We start from the raw sequence: 23,091 nt of genomic DNA on the forward strand, positions 1-23,091 counted from the left end.
CAAATTTTCCCAAAATATTTTTGTATGTCTCACAATCGTTTCCTACTCTGCTATTTAGATTCCCAACAAGGACCAACTTTTCCTTTTTCATTGTGTCAGTTGCTTTTTCTAAAGCCTCAAAAAATTCCAAGAAGATTAGCCTCGTATTTTGTTGAATACTATGGCTACTCCTTCTTTTCCTTGATTGTCATTGCCTGAATATAACATTTTGTATTTATTGCTCAGAAAGATCTCACCAGTTTTTGTCTTTTTTGTTTCAGTCACCCCTATTATGTCGATCTGGTACTTATCTAATTCCTCAGCTAGCTCCATTTCTTTGCCATTCAGACTTCTTATGTTGATAGTACCGATCTTTAACTCAGGTGATGTTGAGTTGGGGTGTGTTTTCAGATTTGTTCCAGTAGGTGACTTTTCGCTGTTCGCCCTGGTTCCCTGGTGAAAACAACGGGGGCCTTGTTTAACCGGGCGACACCCCAGCCGGCATGAAATTTTGTCATGTTGTACCATCATTTTTTATTTTGGTTTAACCAATAAGAATACAATTTGGTCGGCTAAATCCCAAATTGCCAGCCCATTCTTGTTCGTTCAGTATCCAAGTAGATATACCCAACAGGGTGCACCACAAGAAGATGAGGATTGGACATTATGTCAGAAGCCCTGGTCGGTTCTCCGCATTCCTTTAAAGGCTATGTGGAGGTCTTCTCTCAGTTATATAGCTTTGACCCTTATATATGTATATTATATTTTCACTAGAGGTCATGCCAGTAGAATAACTGTTGATCAAAGCATTGTCTTCTCTTTAGCATACTGTGAAATGCAACGCAGCTTGTCCTTGTATATTTGTGAATACTCAAGATGATGACCTTGATATGAAGGTTGAAACGTCTGGAAATTAAAATAGTTATTTATAACACGGTTGTAAAATCCATAATTTCTAAAATGAATGCTGATCACAGTGTAATGCTAAAAGAAAGGAAAGAGAAAAGTGAAGAAAAGTTAGTCTTACTTTGGCCAGTCTGGTCTGACACATAAATCTTACACCCAGTATCATGAACTTTAACAATCTAATCTAGCAGAACATGCCATCTTGATTAGGCATGGTTTTCTGGAAATAAACCAAGCTTTTACATAGTGGGACCTTTCTACACGACTGAATTTAAACACACCTGGTGGCCTTCAATTATCTCCTTTATGGAAAATATTATTACATCATTTTCATGCAATTCCTGATTATTATGTTATTTTATTTTTTTAAATAATTGGAAATTTTATTCACTATCTGTTGTCCAATATTAATGCTATAGTGGCACTTTTTGAAAACAATTCTTTCATTGCAATTTTATATTGTGTTCCATTATTAATGTACTGAGGATGCTTTTGATATTTAGACAAACATTTTACAGCTAATAAATTTATTTCATGTAAATTCAAGTTTCCATCTTTAATTTTTCTAAGTATGTCAACTTATATACCTAAGATCCTATGATCTTCCAAGGCAGATGTTAGAGTGGATCTTTTGGTGAGCAGATAAGGGTAGTAAATTTTTGGTATGGCTTCAGGAGAGGTCTGTAATGTTATACTTTTTTTTTAGAGAATAAAAAAAAATTTTTTTTTTCTGAGATGACCTGAATGTAGGGAATGGCAATGGTATATTCATATTCTGAATTCTGTAGTGGGAGACTGGGTTTGGGGAAAACACAATTTTGTTGAATGTGTGAAGAGAGAAGAGCTACTGGCTAAAAAAAAAAAGCATCCCAGATGCAAGTGATTTCTGTGGAGACACTGGTGTGGCCAGAGCAAATAGTTCGAATGATTTGAAAAGGTTTTGGTGCCACCATATTATATTACTGGTAAGGATGATGAATATACCTTCCAGTGTAGGTAGGGTAGACAAAAAAGGATAAGGATCCACTGGGCAGTTGGGTGAAAAGCGTGTCAAGGAAGGACAAACAATTATTTTTATTTTTATTTTTTTCAATGGTGAAATGTACCCTTGGGCACTGGCTGTTAAAGTGTGCTAAATGTTTCCAACATCCCCCCCCCCCCCCATGTGGCCAAATAGAGAACACACCATCTGTTTACCATAGCCATATTGGGGGTTGAGAGGGGCATGCACTGTTTAGGGCTCAACTTTCAAAATATTCAATGAAAAGATTGGAGCGGGGAGAGAGAGAGAGAGGGGGGGAAGCCCATGGCTGTGCTTGTAATCTGGTTATAGGATTTTCTCTGCAACTTTCAGGAGGAGAGAGTCTGAAGGAGTTCTAAAGTTTCTTTTAGGCATTACATTAGTGAAAAGAGTAGCTATATCAAAAGACCATAACTGCCGGTATTTGAGGATCACACCTGATAAGCAAGATTTGAATCGCACAGAATTTTTAGTATAGCCTATAATCATGAGAAAGAGCGCTTGGTCTAACCATGTGACCACTTTATAAACTGAAATCATCCAAAAACTTAAATCTTGCACTTTTCTAGGCTTCCCTGGTCAGTACCGGTTCTCCTAATTGTAATGTAGCTGAACATGGAAACAAAACTAGAAGACTGTTATCGCGAGACTTTCAGCAAGTTTCCACCACTGCACCCACTGACACTCGGTGTTTGCTTTCTTGCCAATGCACCTGGGCACATGCGCTTAGCGTATTTCTTCATACCCATGAAGATGCCTTGGTGACCAGGGCAAAATACTGGAATAATAATTTATAATAAACACATATCTATAGATAATAAATACTAACTAAATAAATTTAATTAGTTTTTATTATTTATAGATGTGTCTTTATTCCACTAAACATCAACATGTGATAATCAATGTTTAAGCCTCCATAAGAAATAAGTTTATAACTTGGGAAACTATCATCAATATTTTGAAAAAAATTCTTAACTTTTGTGATATTCTGTGTTGTTTAATTTTGTCTGTAAAATGGCAAAGAATTTTACTGAAAATTTCACTTTTTATAATGCAAGATACCTATGTTAAATGTTTAAGTTCATGAAGTGTAGCACTATTGATAGATTCTTGTAATGTTTTATGTGAAAACAAGTTAAGCAATAAAAGGAACTGATGAACAAGTGTAATAAAGGTTTCAGGAGTGATAAGAAAATGTCATTTAATAGAGGTTATTAAGAGAGTAATCACAGAATTTCATCTAATGGAGCAAGCAACTGAAATAAGTTGTGGATTAATTTTCATCTACTGCAGAGTGCTTTACAATTATTTAATTTGAAAAAAATTCCACCATTTGAATACAGAGAATTCATGAATTTCCACCAAACTTCAGTAATTATGAGATCCGGCACTGAGAGGAGAGAGATGTAATTTGTAACTGGTGGATGTTATTCTCGATATAGCTAAGATAAGGTGCATAATTTCTGAAATACATGTCAGAAAGGTTGCCATTTTGCTTACTAAAGAAATGGAATGGACTCCAGACTCAGCTTGCTTTTTCTTCATATCTCCCAGAAACAGGATATATTGCCAGAGTTGCAGAATGACTTCCTTGATCTTATATGTTCAATTGCAATCCCTGAGTTATTTGCTGTCTTTGTTATATGGTCCTTTAACTTCAACTTCCTAACACTGTTAAAACATGAGGTACACAAGAAGTTAAACAAGTAGTCCTGGAAAAGAAGAAAGAAAGCATGCTAAAAATGCCTAGCAAATAAATGGGCAAATGTCCTAAAACAATACAGAAAAAAATGTAAGAGAGCTAAACTATGCATAAAAGTAGCTAAACAAGTCATGAAAAGACTTTGGTAAGAATAAATATAGAAAATAAATATCAGGAAGGTGGCAAAATGTTCTGGAAGCTAGTGAAAAAGCTTAGAAAGGAAGGAAAACAAATACTGAAGATAAGCATATCCTAGACATCTGGATTAATTACTTTGAAATAACTTAAATGAAACTATCAGTGAGGATAGTAGTAGAAAATTTGCAAGAGGAATGCAAACAGGAATACATATCAATGCTTGAGACAGAATAAGCCATCAAAACTTGAAACATGGAAAGGCAGCTGGAGTAGATGATATTTCACCAGAAATGCTCAAATATGGAGGTATAAAAGTTCTGCAGTAGCCACACTGCATAATTCAGAAGGTCAAATTCCCAATGATTAGAATAGAGCTCTCATAGTATCCATCTATAAAAACAGGGAAATAATCTGAATGTGAGAATTAAGAGTAATTTCTCTACCTAAGTTTTCCTTTGTGAGATTTAAGCAAGCATTCTTGAAAACAGGCCGAGATAAATTGTGGAAGAGAAACTTGAAGAACAAGCTGGGTTCAGGCAAAACAGATCAAGATCAGATTTTCACATTATGACAAATAGTTGAGAATAATAAATTTAGTTTAATCCTTTATCCAAGTGTGAGCAAACAAAGTTTGCGCCTGAAAGTATCTTCAGGACTGGGTTAAGGTGGTACACACCAGGGCAACTCGTTGCAAAGGTGGAGCAAGCTACCAACACTCCTATCCTAGTATCTCCTATAATGCAAAACACATCTCCTTGCGGATATGTCTATTGTTATGCATTAAGGGAAGGGCCACTACCCAGACCGGTTTCGACCTTTATTGAGGTCTCTTCAGTGGGAGCCAGGCCCAAGTCGAGATATCAGGCAGAAGCATTTGCAGGTCATCTCCACCTATAGGAATTGCCAATTGGTGTGCCACCCTTTTTTAATAAATTACTCTGGATTTAGAGAAAGATGTTGAAAGTTTATTTTCCACTTGGTTAGAGTATAATAAATTTAGTTTAATCCTTTATCCAAGTGTGAGCAAACAAAGTTTGCGCCTGAAAGTATCTTCAGGACTGGGTTAAGGTGGTACACACCAGGGCAACTCGTTGCAAAGGTGGAGCAAGCTACCAACACTGCTATCCTAGTATCTCCTATAATGCAAAACACATCTCCTTGCGGATATGTCTATTGTTATGCATTAAGGGAAGGGCCACTACCCAGACCGGTTTCGACCTTTATTGAGGTCTCTTCAGTGGGAGCCAGGCCCAAGTCGAGATATCAGGCAGAAGCATTTGCAGGTCATCTCCACCTATAGGAATTGCCAATTGGTGTGCCACCCTTTTTTAATAAATTACTCTGGATTTAGAGAAAGATGTTGAAAGTTTATTTTCCACTTGGTTAGAGTATAATAAATTTAGTTTAATCCTTTATCCAAGTGTGAGCAAACAAAGTTTGCGCCTGAAAGTATCTTCAGGACTGGGTTAAGGTGGTACACACCAAGTGTAAAATAGTACACAACCAAGTGGAAAATAAACTTTCAACATCTTTCTCTAAATCCAGAGTAATTTATTAAAAAAGGGTGGCACACCAATTGGCAATTCCTATAGGTGGAGATGACCTGCAAATGCTTCTGCCTGATATCTCGACTTGGGCCTGGCTCCCACTGAAGAGACCTCAATAAAGGTCGAAACCGGTCTGGGTAGTGGCCCTTCCCTTAATGCATAACAATAGACATATCCGCAAGGAGATGTGTTTTGCATTATAGGAGATACTAGGATAGGAGTGTTGGTAGCTTGCTCCACCTTTGCAACGAGTTGCCCTGGTGTGTACCACCTTAACCCAGTCCTGAAGATACTTTCAGGCGCAAACTTTGTTTGCTCACACTTGGATAAAGGATTAAACTAAATTTATTATACTCTAACCAAGTGGAAAATAAACTTTCAACATCTTTCTCTAAATCCAGAGTAATTTATTAAAAAAGGGTGGCACACCAATTGGCAATTCCTATAGGTGGAGATGACCTGCAAATGCTTCTGCCTGATATCTCGACTTGGGCCTGGCTCCCACTGAAGAGACCTCAATAAAGGTCGAAACCGGTCTGGGTAGTGGCCCTTCCCTTAATGCATAACAATAGACATATCCGCAAGGAGATGTGTTTTGCATTATAGGAGATACTAGGATAGGAGTGTTGGTAGCTTGCTCCACCTTTGCAACGAGTTGCCCTGGTGTGTACCACCTTAACCCAGTCCTGAAGATACTTTCAGGCGCAAACTTTGTTTGCTCACACTTGGATAAAGGATTAAACTAAATTTATTATACTCTAACCAAGTGGAAAATAAACTTTCAACATCTTTCTCTAAATCCAGAGTAATTTATTAAAAAAGGGTGGCACACCAATTGGCAATTCCTATAGGTGGAGATGACCTGCAAATGCTTCTGCCTGATATCTCGACTTGGGCCTGGCTCCCACTGAAGAGACCTCAATAAAGGTCGAAACCGGTCTGGGTAGTGGCCCTTCCCTTAATGCATAACAATAGACATATCCGCAAGGAGATGTGTTTTGCATTATAGGAGATACTAGGATAGGAGTGTTGGTAGCTTGCTCCACCTTTGCAACGAGTTGCCCTGGTGTGTACCACCTTAACCCAGTCCTGAAGATACTTTCAGGCGCAAACTTTGTTTGCTCACACTTGGATAAAGGATTAAACTAAATTTATTATACTCTAACCAAGTGGAAAATAAACTTTCAACATCTTTCTCTAAATCCAGAGTAATTTATTAAAAAAGGGTGGCACACCAATTGGCAATTCCTATAGGTGGAGATGACCTGCAAATGCTTCTGCCTGATATCTCGACTTGGGCCTGGCTCCCACTGAAGAGACCTCAATAAAGGTCGAAACCGGTCTGGGTAGTGGCCCTTCCCTTAATGCATAACAATAGACATATCCGCAAGGAGATGTGTTTTGCATTATAGGAGATACTAGGATAGGAGTGTTGGTAGCTTGCTCCACCTTTGCAACGAGTTGCCCTGGTGTGTACCACCTTAACCCAGTCCTGAAGATACTTTCAGGCGCAAACTTTGTTTGCTCACACTTGGATAAAGGATTAAACTAAATTTATTATACTCTAACCAAGTGGAAAATAAACTTTCAACATCAAATAGTTGAGAAATCATAAAAATATGACAAAGAGCTGAATGTAAATTTTGTAGATCTGAAAAAGGTATATGACATGGTGTCCATAGAAAAGCTTTTCAAAATATGATAGTTATGTGTGGTAAATGGAACATTATGCAGAACAATAAATAGCCTGTATTAAGTTGTAAGTCAGTAGTTAGAATTTAAAGAAGTTTTGATATAAAATTAGGTGTAAGACAAGGATGCACATTATCTCCACTCTTATTTATCATCTATATGGTCTCATTATGAAAGAAAGTGACATTAACCTCTCTACCAGCCATAGTGGATGAAATAATGAGACTAAATTGCACTTTTTATCCGTGTTATTCAATAGGTGTTACAGAATCGTGTCCAGATTTTGCTGAGCATCTATAGACGTCATGGCTGGTAGGGGTGTTAAACCTGATATTACAGTTGGAGGTATTGAACTTAACTCTTTGTTTTATGCAGATGATGTACTCTTAAACACGTTCAGTGTAATTCTCCAGGATTCTCTAACTAAACTGAATAACAGCTGTAACAAATTTGGCATGAAAATCAGTAATAAAAAGACTGAAAGTATGATAACAAGCATAAACACAGAAAGCATCAACTGAATGGAGAGACTATAGAATAAGTTAAATATTTCACCTATTTAGGCACAGTTGTTAGCAAATATGGCAAACTAAATTTGTGAAGAGACAAAAGAATAAGTAAAGCTGGTATGGTGAGAAGCTAGTGAATAAATTTATAGGAGTAAGGGAGAAATTAGCCAAAACACTAAACTAGCAGTATACAAGACAGTGTCAAACCAATTTTATGAATCTGAGAGTTGGGTTAGAAATAAAGAACTTGACCAAAGATTAGAGACCAGAGGTACGAGTTCTGCAAAAAATCAGGAGCCCCCGAACAGATGATATCAATGGCAGTCAAGTATGTGTGAGCAGGGCCAATCTGAGTTGGTATGCTCACTTAAACAAAATGAAAGAAGAAAGGTTAGCACAAAATAGATGTTTGATGCCAAGATGGCAGGAAAAAGACCTAGAGGAAGACCAAGGTCTGGGCAGATCGATTCAGAAGTACCTCAGAATCATGAATGTTATATAAGACAATATTGGAGTGCTGACAAGTAATAGACTAATTTGGATGCAAATTGTTGATAGGAGATTAGCAATAATGTAAACCTAATCATGTAGTGCTATCATAGTAGCCTGAATATTTCTTGAGGGTACAGCTCAGGAAATTGATGATGATGATCGGTGAAAAATCCCTAGTCTGATCAGTTTCTTCTAGCATAATCTCACTCACACCAATAGTGCATAACTTGACACTTTCTAACATAGAGCTGATAGCAATTATTGCATTTCCTGCTATTGCAGTCTATTCATACAATGGTGTCCAAAACCAAAGAATGAACATTATTTCTGAAGATTACAACTACAAATTCAGACCAATAGGTTTGTGGCAATTTGAATAACTGATGATTTCAAGCAGAAAGCAGGTACAAATCCAAATTTTTGAATCGCAGGCACAGGGCCATGTGGTAGCTCTCAACAGGATAACAGGCAAAAGGTGCAACCAAGTGAATTGTGTTTGAAGGAAGTGCTTTTCATGAAGGAATAAAGTAGCAAACTTGGATGTCATGTAATGTCTCAAAGACATCACTAAATGATTTCACACAGGGAAGAATTATTGGAAAGCTTGAAAGAAGGCTGCAGAATTATTGATATTGCCAGACAGTTTGAAATCTCACATAGCATTGTATCCAGGTTCTGGGCACCATTTCAAACCAATGGAGTGTGTTCCAGGCATTTGCTAAGAGTTGCCCTTGCTCTTCCATGGAGTAGGAAGACAGATTTTTGGTTATAACAGCAAAAACATAATCAATGCACCATGGGGCCAGCTTGATTACCAGCTCTAATCAAGCACTGGTACTGGATATCTCGACAAACTGTGGCAAGACATCTGTGACAAGGGCCTATGTGCCTGAAGTCCTGCAGTCTGTCCCATAAAATGTTCTTGAAAGGGATAGATATGATGGTGATGGAGTTATGGTGTTGGGAATCATTATGCTTAATGTGTGCATTGAGCTATAAGTGTTGGAAAAAAAGGGACTATGACTGGTGAATGATATTGCAACAAGTTCTTCAATGTCATGTTCAAATTTTCTGTGGTACTGTAGGTGAAGAATTCATTTTTATGGATGACAGTGCCACACCACATTGCACACAAGCAGTGGAGATATTTCTGGAGACCGAGGATATTAATTTTTTATTTATTTTTAGTGAGGATATTAATCGAATTGAGTGGACAGCATGCTCCCCAGATTTCAATCCCGTAGAATACATTTGGGATGAATTGCTCAGCCATCCTCAAAATTCCCCTCCAGTAAACAAACAAGGCCTTATCCTTGCACTGAAGGAGGAGTGGACCAGTTTTCCTCAAGAACTCCTGAATCACCTGTGCTAAGCATGGTACGATATTGTGAGAACTGGACTGCAGTTTGGAGTGGACATATTCCATACTGAAATGTCCCTCCTCATAGTTTTCTGTAAGCACTGTAAATTAATTCCTTAACCACATCCTTAGGAAATTTATCACTTTTGCCAAAAATGTACTGAAATTTAATTTGTACAAAATTTATAACACATTTTTTGTGTAATACAGTATTGCACAAAAAAGTACTGAAATTTAATTTGTACAAAATTTATAACACATTTTTTGTGTAATACAGGATTCCACAAAAAAGTACTGAAATTTAATTTGTACAAAATTTATAACACATTTTTTATGTAATACAGGATTGCGCAAAAAAGTACTGAATAATTATAATGATATGTCAAAGTTTTTTTGTTTTTTTTTTTCATGCCATCATACCATATAATTTATTAGTATACTGGCAGTAAATTTATATTCGAATTTGGCTGTAGTCATGCAAAAATTTTTCATATACATATGTCCTTAGCTTTTGGACACCAGTGTATTATTCTGCAAGTAGTGCATATCAGTTGCATTCCTGATTCTTGTTTATCATTGGATCAGCAAACTACTGATAATTACATTAATGATGGGGAAGGATTAAAGTAAAGATTAAACAGTGATTGGCAAGGACTGATCCATATGGTACATCATTAGTCATCTCAACTCTTGCAGACTCATCCACATACATCAGTTTTTGATATTTGTTAGCCAGCCATCCTCTTATTCATGCTAATAGAGGAGGTGAGATTGGATCATAAACTAACTTATGCAATAGCCTTCCATGGTGGATCCTGTCAAAAGCCTTAGCAAATTCCTTAAGTTAATCCATTAAATTTGTGTAACTCAACTGTAATATGATTATAAAATGTAAGCACACTCTCAAGATCTTTCTTTAGTAAACCCAAGATTTTTATTCAGTTTATGCAACAGCTCTAGTACCTCCTTTTCATAGATCTCAGTTTTATCATCTAGTGTAGAAGTAGCACTGAGCTTGATGTTGCACATTGGCTGATATATGTCCTATGTCCTCTCGTGTGGGAGTAAAATAAACTTATACAATCTGTATTCAGCAATTACTCTTTTGGGTTGTCTTTGGCTTGCAGAACCAGTTTCTTTTCAGATAGTCAGATTTAGGTTTTCATACAATATTTGTAACTTCTGGCCTGCACCATACAATTTCATAACTGGCATCATCCTTATGCACATGATTACTTCCACATTTTTTTTTAAGAATCTCTTGCTTAATAAGACTTCATTCATTTCACTGCTACTGTAGTTTTTCAAATTCTTCACATGCCAATAATCCATAATTTAAGTATTTTTTAAATGCATCCCATGCACATATACTTATGAAAAAAAAAAAGGGGAAAAATTAAGTGGTGAGTTGTAAACATATTACTGCCTTAAGTTGGTCTGTTTTAGATTGGATAATGATGGTTTTAACAGTGCAAGGACAGCAAAGGTCATACTGCACCATATCAACGGTTATAGCAGTAGACAAGGTAAGACAATCACAAACATCCATGCCCACAGCAGGATTTGAATCCATGTCCTGTCAGTTAGAGAACGGGTATGCTAACCACTCAGCTTTGGACTGGATTTAGTGTTCTTGTTATAAACATAAAACAACCTTGAACACATTTTGGTAGCAGTATTAAGTAAATTTATTGAACAAAGAATAGGACATAGGTAATTTTAGAAATTTATGCCTAAACTGTCTGAGATTATTTTTCTCTTAAAAAGGAAATATAATAATAAAATAATAATAATTATACACACTTGATTCAGTCCTGATCCATTATCTGTTTTTAACTTTTTTCTTGGTCCAATGGCAAGAAGAGCAGTCATATTTGCTTCTTTTTGTCTAATTTCTTCAAGTTCAGCTCTTTGTAACTAAAATTAATAAATATATATAAAAAAATTATTAATCTCACAAGCATATTTTGTAAAAATGTTTTGAGAGGAACAGGGAGAAACTCATTATTTTCAAAGTACAGTAGATTCTGGTTAACTAGGATACACTGGGACTAGAACATTTTGGCTTCATTAAGTGGCTGCCTCAATTATACAAATTTTCATGTTAATAGTTAAAAATATATAAAAAGACAAACATTTAAATGAGCAACAAATCATTTATTTAAATGAATTACAATACTGAAATATGTATTTAAATTCCCTAACAGCATTCACCTAAAACAGCTGGGAGAGGGGGGGGGGGACAAAGCTGTGGTTTGGCATAGTATGACCTTTGCTCTCCTTGTGTCAATAAACCTTAAATCAACCATTTATAAGCGATTACCTTAGAGGGGGTAATCTCGAGTGCTGCAGTCCCAACAAATTCATGTTGAAATGACCCAAATAATGGCTGTCCTAATCAATCAGATTCTACTGTATTCTATTATCTCCACTGAAAAAAAAACTGCAGAAGTGATGACAAGAATTGTAGAGCAGAATGTCAAGAGTATATAAACTTTGACTCATGTTGCTCTATGTTGTTATCACACACAGAGTACATGTCAGAAGACACAATGCAATAGTGAGGGCTATAGATAAATAGGGTTGGATAACAGCAGTAGAACCCCACTATAGGATTAACATTGGAGTGAGAAAGCTTGATCTTGTAGTAAAGAGAAAAGATGAGTTAGTTATTATCAACAAAAGTCGTGGGTGCTGGGCAACAACTCATTATCCTCCATCACGAGAAAGCTGCCTAATATGCTAAAAATCATATTTTTAGCATATGGCTTGGTATGGCTACTTCAGGAAAAACATACCATACTAAAATTTACCTCTGCAACTGCACCCTTTAAAGGTGTATGGTGTCAGCAGAGTTATATGGACTTACAAAGGTTTGGAATCTCTTAGGCTGATTTCAAGATACTCTCTTTGGGTGTCATGAAGGGCTTATCAGAAAGTGACTTTTCGAATTCCCAGGCCTGGAGTTTAGCACAGGATATTGTTGGGGGCTTAAGCCTCTTCTGGTCCTACATGTGGGACAATAGTATGCAGCACTGTTTTCAGTGCTAAGTTAGAAAAATAAAATAAAAATCTCTAATAATCAAAGTGGTGGTCTGACACCGAGTGACGAAAATCCTCAATTGTCACAAACATTTGTGTCCATAGTGTGATTTGAACCTGCAGCCTGTTGGTTGAAGAGCAGCCATACTATTCACTCAGCCAGCCAGGGCAGCAAAGATGAAGTGATAGAAAGGGATAGAAGAGAGTGATAGAAAAGGGAGCTGTTAAGCCATCTGCCATGAATGTATAAATTCCACAAGTCATGAATTAAAAATTCTGAGAAAATCCACAGCTGCAGAGTAAGTGTTTTCAAAATGGGAAAAGTGCTGATTCATATTCTTCAAATGTGTCAATATACATGCATGTATGTCTATTTTCATACATGTTAGAATGCTGCTATTGGTGCCAAAATGAACAAGGATAATGGTGGACAGAATGTCATTGTTCAGCAAATTTAATACAAGGTTTGTCAAATGCAGTGTATGCAATGTATTTGTTATTGACAGTGGGTGATTTGTCGGTGAAAAGTGAAAATGTGTTGCACTGGTGAGTGTCAGGTGTGTGCATGCGAGTCTGTGTATCAAAAATGGAATAGAAATATGGTGAATGGTTTTGATAAAAAGGGAGGTGCAACAATGTGTTGTAGAGAATGAAGGAATATAAAGATAAGTGAAGTTGTGTGATGAATGTGTGAGCCAGAAGAACGATAATACAAAACAATTAAAGAAAGATGAGAATAGCAAAGTGGTTTTTAAGAAGTAAAATAGAATGAATGATATATGCACGTAAACAAAGAAAGATATTTAATTAACCAAATATTTCGGTCTGGAAATAGCAGACCATCCTCAGTGGTATTACAAGAAGTTTTAAAAAATACAAGCTAGAATACTAACAATAGATCGTTAAAAATAGAACACGCTGCGTGATGTTATATCACTATGTATGAAACAGAATATTTTGAAGTAGAGACATGATTGAAAAAAAAAATAAAATAAAAAAAATAATAATAATAATAATAATGAGTAATCTTGATTAGACTTTCCCAGATTTTTGATATAGATATACATTCATTACGATTCAGGTTGGGACGATGGAGCAAGGCCTTCGCGCTTTCCTTGAACAAACGTTAAAAACCTATAACGGGATCTATGCAAGAGGCGAGTCCTGGACCAAAAGATGCTGTGGTCAGTTTCAATCCAGTGTTGAGCCAATCCAGATTTTTCAGGTTTGTTGTGAAGAATGGAGGATTGATGTTTTTGGATTCTTTTTTTTCAAGAGAACGTCCAGTCTGAAAAAAATTCTCTTGAAAAAAGAATCCAAGAACATCAATGAAGAATGGAGGACTGATGTTCTTGGATTCTTTTTTAAGAGAATGTCCAGTCTGAAAAAAATTCTTTTTTCTCTTGAATAAAGAATCCAAGAACATCAATCTTCCATTCTTCACAACAAACCCGAAAAGTCTGGATTGGCTCAACACAGGATTGAAACTGACCACAGCATCTTTTGGTCCAGGACTCGCCTCTTGCATAGATCCCGTTATAGGTTTGAACGTTTGTTCAAGGAAAGCATGGAGGCCTTGCTCCATCGTCCCAACCTGAATTGTAATGAATGTATATCTATATCAAAAATCTGGGAAAGTCTAATCAAGATTACTCATTAATTTTTTTTTTTTTTCAATCATGTCTCTACTTCAAAATATTCTGTTTCATACTTAGTGATATAACATCACGTGCCGTTTTATTTTTAACGATCTATTGTTAGTATTCTAGCTTGTATTTTTAAAAACTGTTCTTGTAATACCAATGAGGATGGTCTGCTATTTCCAGACCGAAATATTTGGTTAATTAAATATCTTTCTTGTGTTTACATGCATATATCATTCAGTCTTATGTCACAAGTATCGTTAAAACAGCAAGAAGTAAAATAGCATGCTTATGCAGAATCTTTCACAAGAGATGAAGCATGAATTACAGTGCTTGAAGAAGCACCTGGCAAGTGGTATGGTGGAGAAGAGTAAGAAGAGAGGTGAAATGTAAAATTAAGGAGTATTAATGAGCCAAAAATCATAGAACAGAGACAATACTATATGGCGATTCCATGATTAAGGGCATACTTGATGACTGTAACAATACACAATATGCTTTTATGGTGCGAAGATGAAAGATATAATTAAGAGTGTCAATTTCAAATACAGAAAATAAAGGAGTTTAAAAAAAAAAAAAAAGGAGTAAAAATGTAAAATTAGCCAGAGGTAATGATTTTAAAGGTGAAAAGTATGGAATACAAGAGGATATGAGAGCTACTAACAGAAGCCAAAAAGAAGAGTGTGAAATAAATTCTGTAAATCTGGTGCCAAGGTATGAGAAGAGCCATGACTTCAATGGGCAAATGTGTCGGTTGGGTTTAAAAAGAATGATGTAAAGTTTTTAGATGTCTGGAGAAAGTTTTGTTCACTGAAATGGATGTGTAAATTCAGTGATACTAAAGCTATTAGGAAGGACGCAGGTAAATTTGTGTACAAATTCCCTTGAAGTGAGCAGTGCAAGCATAAGAAAGATCATACAATGCTGAATGTAGCTTCTCAGGTTTCAAATCTGAAAGGTACCTGATCTATTAAAAGATTAGGTACCTTTCAGCACAAGGGGAATACAGGGATACTGTAATAGTATCATGAACAAGGGGCAAGGGAGTTTTTAGTACTGGCTAGCTTGAAATGGCCAAAAATTATAGGACAAGTGTTGAAATGGCAAAAAATTAGTAAGATATGGTTGACAGAGGAAGAAGCTGTCACAGGGACAGAATATGAGGAATGACACATTTTCAGGAAAGATAGAGCAAGAACAGAAGTGAGAGAGGGGTACTGTTAATGATAGCAGAACTGCACTCAGCAAGAGAAGTTCAGCAGAAAGGTTGGGTTGAGGGAGGCAGTGCTTTAAAAGCTATCTGGTATGGTGTGAGATAAGAGCAAAAATATATAGGTGGTTGTTGCTATAGACCAGTGCACAAAAGTTGTGGATGACATGTACTGGCAAATTTCCTTGAGGAGTACAAGGCAAGTCATCATTATGGAAAATTTCAACAAAATGGAGACATAGAATGGAAAGAGAGAATCATGTTAGAAATAAAGATTTACATTAAAGAATGTGTGTGTAAAGACAAAAGCTAATTTATAGTAATATGTGCTTAAACACATATTACTATAAATGAGAGAGGAAAGGGTAGCAAAACAGATGTTCGATGTCAGGATGGAATGAAAAAGCCTCACAGTAAGAATATGATTTAAATCTTCTGATGTACTTAGCAGTGCCTTAGAAGATAAATGCAAAATCTTCCAATACTGGATACCTGACAAATAACAGAATATGGAAGGAAATTGGTTGTAGGAAGATAGTAATAATGCAAACTTAATTATGTAGTACTATTCCAGTATCTGGGACATACCTTGATGGTAAATATCACAAAATGATTATGAACACTTTAAGCAGCATTGATCCATTCTGTGAGGGCACATACAGAACTGCTGATAAAGCACATGCATTCCAACAGTTACAAAAGTAAAAATTTCGTTATCAGCAAGCAGGAGACATGTCCATGTAGGATAGCAATGGCATGAACACCTAAAATATCCAATTCATATTTACACTAGGAACTACAAGTAACTAAAACAGAGTAAACTAACATTTATTTGACATCAGGAAGGCAATTTACTGTTCTGATAACTGAAAGATAGGATAAATGAAGTATATAGTTACATGGTACTATACTAGAAGTCTTTTGACATGTAAGGATCTGTTAATTGAAAGTCGGATAAATGGTAGACTACTGTATATTCAAAATAAGTTTTATGTTTGTCAAGAGAAAACCAATTCTACAGCCCCAGTCTGATTCACTCAATGCTGAGAGAAAAAAATAAAAATAAAAATAACAGTCACAGTAAATGCATATAGCTAATAGTGCTATATGCATTCACCAATTGTATAAGAAGGTTATTCCACATATTTTCTGAACAGTTAAAAATGAATTTATACTTGTTCTCTCTCTCTCTACATTATCTTTTTTTTTTTTTTTTGTCCATTACTAGAGCCTGGTTCAGGTAAATGCAGCAAATTCTGGCTATCTTATATATCCTGTGAATTAACTTACTTCAATTAACTATACTCTTCCTTTCCTGTTAGATAAATTCAACAGAATGCAGCCAACCAATTGATTCTTATTAAAAACTTTGGAGAGAGTAGAGCTGGGAGGCATAATCCAACAACTTGTATACCACTACTTCATTTCTCCTACAGGAAATGCATTAATTTAAATTAATCCCACAATTTGTTGAGCTTTACTAATTGCCTTACCAACATGATTCCAACATAAATTGTGCATTAACCAAAATAGCAAATCTTTGCATTTATCAACTTTTTCTAAAGCCTGTCCATCTGACTTATATCCATCTAATTTTTCTTTTTCACTAAATTTGATATACTTGAGTTTGTTCATATCATATTTAGACCATGGACTTAGGGGGTAATTGTGGATAACGAGTTAAAGTTAAGAGGGCATATTGCAAAAAAGTAGCAAAAAAAAAAAAATCGGATTACATGGTTGCTGAAGAACACGGAAAGCAAGAATAGAGAAGTTACTGTTTCCCTTTATAATTAGGTTACTGTACAGTAGCCACATCTGGCTACTGTACACAATTATCGTCAGCTGTATTCTGTGGGAGATGAAGATGTGATGGAGAGGATCCAGAGGCAAGTGACAAAGATTGTGGCAGGTCTATGGAATGTCCTCTATAAGAATAGATTGAAATCTATGGGCTTTAAAAACTAGCTGTGGCCAATCGAATAAAACCCCTTTAATAACTTACATGCTTCTATCACATCAAAAGGGTTTTTATCAGACTGCCACTGAAGAATTTTCATTACATGGCAAGGAGGTGGGGGTCATCTGTGGAAATTTTTTTTTAAGTGTGGTTAGCAAGGATGTTTTAGGAGTAGGTTTTGCATGGAGGGTGGTGAATGGGTGAAATGAGTTAACAGAGGTGAATGCAAATGCTTCATCAGTGAATGAGTTTAAGGAGAGGTATGACAGGTATCGGCGAATAGCGATTAGTGAGTGAATCATGGGTCTCCCACAATGAATATTCTGACTCCGAGATATAATGATGATAATAATAGTTTAAACAATTCAGTGGCAATCTGATAAAAACATTAAACTTCTATCATATCCTTTGATATGATATGAAGTTTCATGGAGTGAAACAGCAAGGATTAAAAATAGTATTTAATTCTTCCACTATTTTGTCTCAATTACAGAGGAACATCAGGGACTATAATATGAGACTGGTAAGGAAGAACAAAAATTTATAAACAGATAGAGGGCACCTATATGGGGTCTCCCCTCTCACCCTGTCTCTTTCGTCATTTATGGAAGATTTTGAAAAAACAAATCTCTTAACTCGGCCCCTCTGAAACCTTCTATCTGGTTAAGATACATAGATGATGTCTTTTCTATTCGGTCTCATGGCCCAGACACATTAGATAATTTTCTATGTCACCTCAATAGGCTTTACCCTAGAATTCAATTTACAATGGAAGAGGAAACTAATAATAGTCTGGCCTTTCTAGATACCTTGGTCACCTGCCCTTTCAGTATATAGGCAACCTACTCATACAGGAAGATACATTTGAACATTCAACAACATTGTGTCATTAAAACACTAACCTAACGAGACCTATCTTGTAGCAGAACTCAAATCATATACACCACACTTTATGTAATGGTTACAGTTCCCACTATATATATATATATACATAAAAACTTCTTCCAATCCACGACCTTCTCACCAGAAAGATTTTAGAAATGCCATCGCCATTCCCCTAGGTCCAAGGCACATCAGAAAAAATAGCCAGAATCTTAAAGAAATGCAATCTTTGCACCACTTTCATGCCCAGCTACCCTTATCTGCTCCACTAAAGACAAACTCCCTCTCCTCTCAGTTCCAGGTGTATACAGTTCTTTGTCTGTCCATAGTAGGTCAACTTGACCTACTATGGACAGACAGGAAGATTAGCTATCATCTGAATGGAAAAACATAAAAATCTGCTGCTCTTACCTTTATGTGTGTGTGTTACAAGTCTCATATTGTACTCCCTGATGATATCTTTGTAACTGAGAGGAAATACTGGAAGAAGTAAATATTATTTTTAATCATTTTCTAGTAGTTTCGCTCTATTTAATTTCTAACGCGAGTTTCTTCAAGCACTTAAGCCTTAACACAAGAATACTTTAAACTCTCCTTTCATTCAATCTTCCAATTTTTTAAGATCATCCTGTAAAGAACATAATCTGAATAATTAACCACTCTGCCTAACTTTACATAAGTAAAAATAAAAATTTTACTCTTAATACCTGAACTCCAAATAAATCAAATCATAATCTTGAATTCTTTCCCTTGCAACCTTTTCATTAAAGAAGTAAGCAGATTTGTGTCATAACCAATCTTTCCTTAACAAGGTCATGCATGCTGCTGTGTTGTGCTTCACTAGCGATTCAGGTTTCAAAACGATTCAAAAACATCTTGGATACAATTCCTATTTAGTTTTTTTAATTACTTTGTTTATAATACTAAAAAGACTTATTGGCCTATAATTCTCTATAATAAATATGTGATGACTTACTCTTATAAAACTTCCAAGATTCATTGAAGATGATCAGAAGTAGATTAATTAAACCTTCATACATTTGTTTAGTATTTACTATCAAGGAAGACATATCAAATCATAACCCTTACCTCCAACTTAATTGCTAAGCAAATATTTACTCCACAGATATGTCCTTCAGTCTTTCAAACCATATTTTCTCTTTTAACTGACTGACCAGTATTCACATGTACACTCACATAATATTTATTAACTTCTTCTACAACCACAGCCAGATTGCACAAAATTGTTGCAGATGAACTGGTCATGTTTAATTTGTTACAATTATCCATAACCCTTTTTATATAACTATAAGCTTTTCAGATTAACCTTAGCATTCCTTGTAAGTTGTAATTCAAATATTTCATAACAATCTAACAGTTTAGTTAATGCCAGATGTTGCTTATAGCCATCATATTTAATAACTAATATATCAGATCGACATTCTTTCTATAGCTTTTTCTTATAACTTATTTAAGGTCATGATAATTCAATCACTTGACTGCAAGTTTATCATGAAAATTTAAACATTAAGTTATATAAGATGTTCCTCAGTACTATCCATTTTGAATTAGTGTTCCTTCCATTAAACAATGTCTCCTAGTTGATAATTATTCTCTTAACATACCAAACTTAACCTTTTTTTTTTTTTTTTTCTGAAATTCCACCCCTGATGCTTTCTAATTATCATCTCATCCAGTCCATCTCATCTCATCCCAATTTGCTTTGACAAATCACTGCTGTCATAGAGAGGTTTCAAGCAATTAATATGGTCTCTATCACTAATTCCATTGATATATCAAATCCACCTCTCACCACCAGTAGAAGTTCTCATAAATATTGCTTGAAATAACTGCCACAAAGTTGCTCAAAAAATTTATTTATTCTACCTATTAGTTTTTCTCCCATAATAACATGCCTATTAAAAATAATTCCCTTTTTAAGAAAATAGAGCATAATATCTCCACTTCCTCCATTAGTAACATAAACCATGTCTGCATGGTTAGCATAGTGGCTATGCCCTTCGTAACCATATGCCTGGGGAAGGAATGTTCTGGAATTTTTCATCCCGCAAGCAGGCAAACCAGGTCCCTGGGAACACACAGGCTACAGTCAAAAATACATACTTAATCCCTCATTAAGAGGGCTCAACCAGTCCTAAGGGGCAGTCGAGGAATGGGGGAACCCCACATGAATAAATAAATAAACAAAAAGTAACATATACCTACTGAAATGTATGGACTGTTTACTCCATTTTTAATTCATGCTTACTGTGTACAACACTGTCAGAAATTCTTGTTCTGAATAGGAATTGAATGTAGCATCAATTTGATAGTTTAATAAATATTCACTAATAACAATAACCTGCCTCTTCCTCTTTACTTATTCAGTCTCCTCTATTAATTATTAGAAAAGGAGTTAACTTATTATTATTAACTAAAATGTGAAAAACTTATTTATCTTTCAGCAGTGCCAATAACCAACAACTTATAACAATGCACTGCTTTGTGGCCATACAACTTTGGATTAAATTTCTAAATGTTCCATCAGTAGGCTCCCTAACAAAGAAATGAGGCACCTAGTATGTCTGATTGCATAGCATTCATGGTGTCCTTATACCAAATAGTTGCTGCAATGGCCAGTGTGTTTTTAAATAATTCTGATGTTAGCTAAATGGAATCACTTTCACTCTTATTCCAGCTTGTAACATAACCATTAATAAATCTCAAGTAGGAACTTTTGACTCAGTTGTGTATGAATATGAAAAGAACTACGAGCAGTCACTGGTTTGTCATCTTGTCCAGAGTAACTAACATAAATGGACTTTGTCATTTCACCTACTAGTGATAAGGGCTTTCATCATGGAGCAGAAAACATAATCAATGATGCTTCTCCAAAAAGGAGTTTGAAAGGTTAGTGAGTAATCCATTAAGAACCACACAAGACTTTACTCAAGTTTGTCAAAGACAGAAAAGACTAAAAATTAAGGGAAAAAAATGGATAAAAGTCTTTTAGCTCATTCCAAAGATCTCACAAATGCAGTTACTCAGCATTGCTAGATATTAATACCCTCTGAAACTCGATTAAGCAATGACAAGTACATTAGTATGCCTAACTTCGATTAATGATATGCACATGAAGCAAGATTATCAACAAGCCCATGGAGTTGTAGTATACAAAACAAGAACAGTAACACATATATTATTCCCTATCTTGATAATATTTGCCAACAAATGACAAAAATATCTGTAGTCATCACGCCTCAGTGGGAGATATTTCTGCTGCTGAATGTTTTTTGCCTAATGGACAAACTGTTTTCAATAAAGTAATATATATTTGCCAAAAAAACCAATCAACTAAAGCTATAGATTTCATTACTTCGTTCTTCTGCTTTATAACATTGATGATGCTGTAGAAAAATTTGAATAATAATATCCATCCTGCTACAGCCACAATGAGAGGCAGTCCTCATGCAGATGCTGTAATTTGCAATTACAAGTCTATGCCTCATACTTTAGTTAATACAAATCAATTGTATCTTGTATTCTATTCGTGAAATTGAAAACTAATAAATTACATAAAATTCTTTAAATAAAAGATACCAAGAAATTATATACTTGATTTAATCCTTTTTCCAAGTGTAAGCAAACAAAGTTTGAACCTGAAGTATTTTCAGGGCTGGGTCAACTCGTGGTAAAGGTGGTTTTGACTTCACATTATTTGCCTTAGATATCCCATAATGCAAAGCACATTTCCTTGTGGACATGTATAACGCTATGCATTATGGGAAGGATCACTATCCAGACCAGTCGACCTTTATTGAGGTCTCTTCAGTGGGAGCCAGACCCAGAGGTGATACTAAGGTTGAAGCAAAGCAGAAGTCATATTTCCATATATGAGTTGCCAAAAGGTGTCACACCTTATTATTAAATTACTCTGGATTAGAGAAAAGTTGGAAGTTTTTTCACTTAGTTATTCTATATAAGTCGAAACCAGTCTGGGTAGTAACTCTTCCCATAATGCATAGCATTATACATGTCCACAAGGAGATGTGCTTTGCATTATGGGATACTAAAGGCAAGTGATGTGAAGCCATACCACTTTTAGTGAAAATAATACTGAAAATACTTCACTTGCAAACTTTGTTTGCTTACACTTGGAAAAAGGATTAAAGCAAGTACAGGTAATACTCGTATAACGCGGTACTTATGCAACGCTGTTTTGATATAAGACAGTCTACGAACTGTAATAACCCTTTATCTTTTCATATATTTTTCAACGTGCGACTTAAAAATCAAATTTTATCTTCGTTAAATTTGCATCTGCCCGTATCGTGCATGTAGTTATAAGTAGCGAATTTATATTAGGGGAAATACCCTTTAGCATGCATGTGCGTCAATTGTTTACCGTATAGAGTATTTATTGTTGAAAATTGTCTTCGTTTTCTGCCAGGAAAGTGCATTAAAAATCATAAGTCTGTTAATCTCATGCTGAGCACTAATTTTTGATGAGCTACATACAATATGTAATGCTTTTTTTTTATGTAAAAAAAATATTTTTATAGTAATGGCCACCTAAGACCTCATTTGCAATATACATGTTTGTTAACAGGGATAACCCACCCACTGTAAACTGCCAAGGTAACAATTGAACAAGACGGAAGATACATTCGGTTTCAATCATCGCATAAGACTCAACCTTCGTGAACTTCTTCATAAGTGTTGAAAGTTTATTTTTCACTTCATTAGACTATATTAAATTTAGTTTAATCCTTTATCCAAGTGTGAGCAAACAAAGTTTGTGCCTGATAGTATCTTCAGGACTGGGGTAAGGTGGTACAACACCAGGCAACTCGTTGCAAAGTATGTTAGCTTGCTCCACCTTTGCAACGAGTTGCCCAGTGTTGTACCACCTTACCCCAGTCCTGAAGATACTTTCAGGCACAAACTATGTTTGCTCACACTTGGATAAAGGATTAAACTAAATTTAATAAAAAGGTGGCACACCGTT

General features: G+C 35.6%; 1 protein-coding gene across 2 annotated transcripts in view; it reads right to left on the reverse strand.

The window, feature by feature from the left end:
* The window catches only part of LOC150096621 (transcription initiation factor TFIID subunit 4B-like), a 383,016-nt gene that overhangs the window by 31,589 nt on the left and 328,336 nt on the right, over positions 1 to 23,091 (reverse strand). For both annotated transcript variants that reach the window (XM_090407990.1, XM_090407989.1), the window contains one exon: positions 11,150 to 11,263. In XM_090407990.1, the coding sequence (XP_090264116.1) occupies positions 11,150 to 11,263 (114 nt within the window). The remainder of the gene's footprint in view (positions 1 to 11,149; positions 11,264 to 23,091) is intronic.

Source organism: Typopeltis vanoorti, chromosome 18 (assembly GCF_054136105.1).
Source record: "Typopeltis vanoorti isolate ZY-2024b chromosome 18, IOZ_Tvanoo_1.0, whole genome shotgun sequence".
NCBI classification, from domain to species: domain Eukaryota; kingdom Metazoa; phylum Arthropoda; class Arachnida; order Uropygi; family Thelyphonidae; genus Typopeltis; species Typopeltis vanoorti.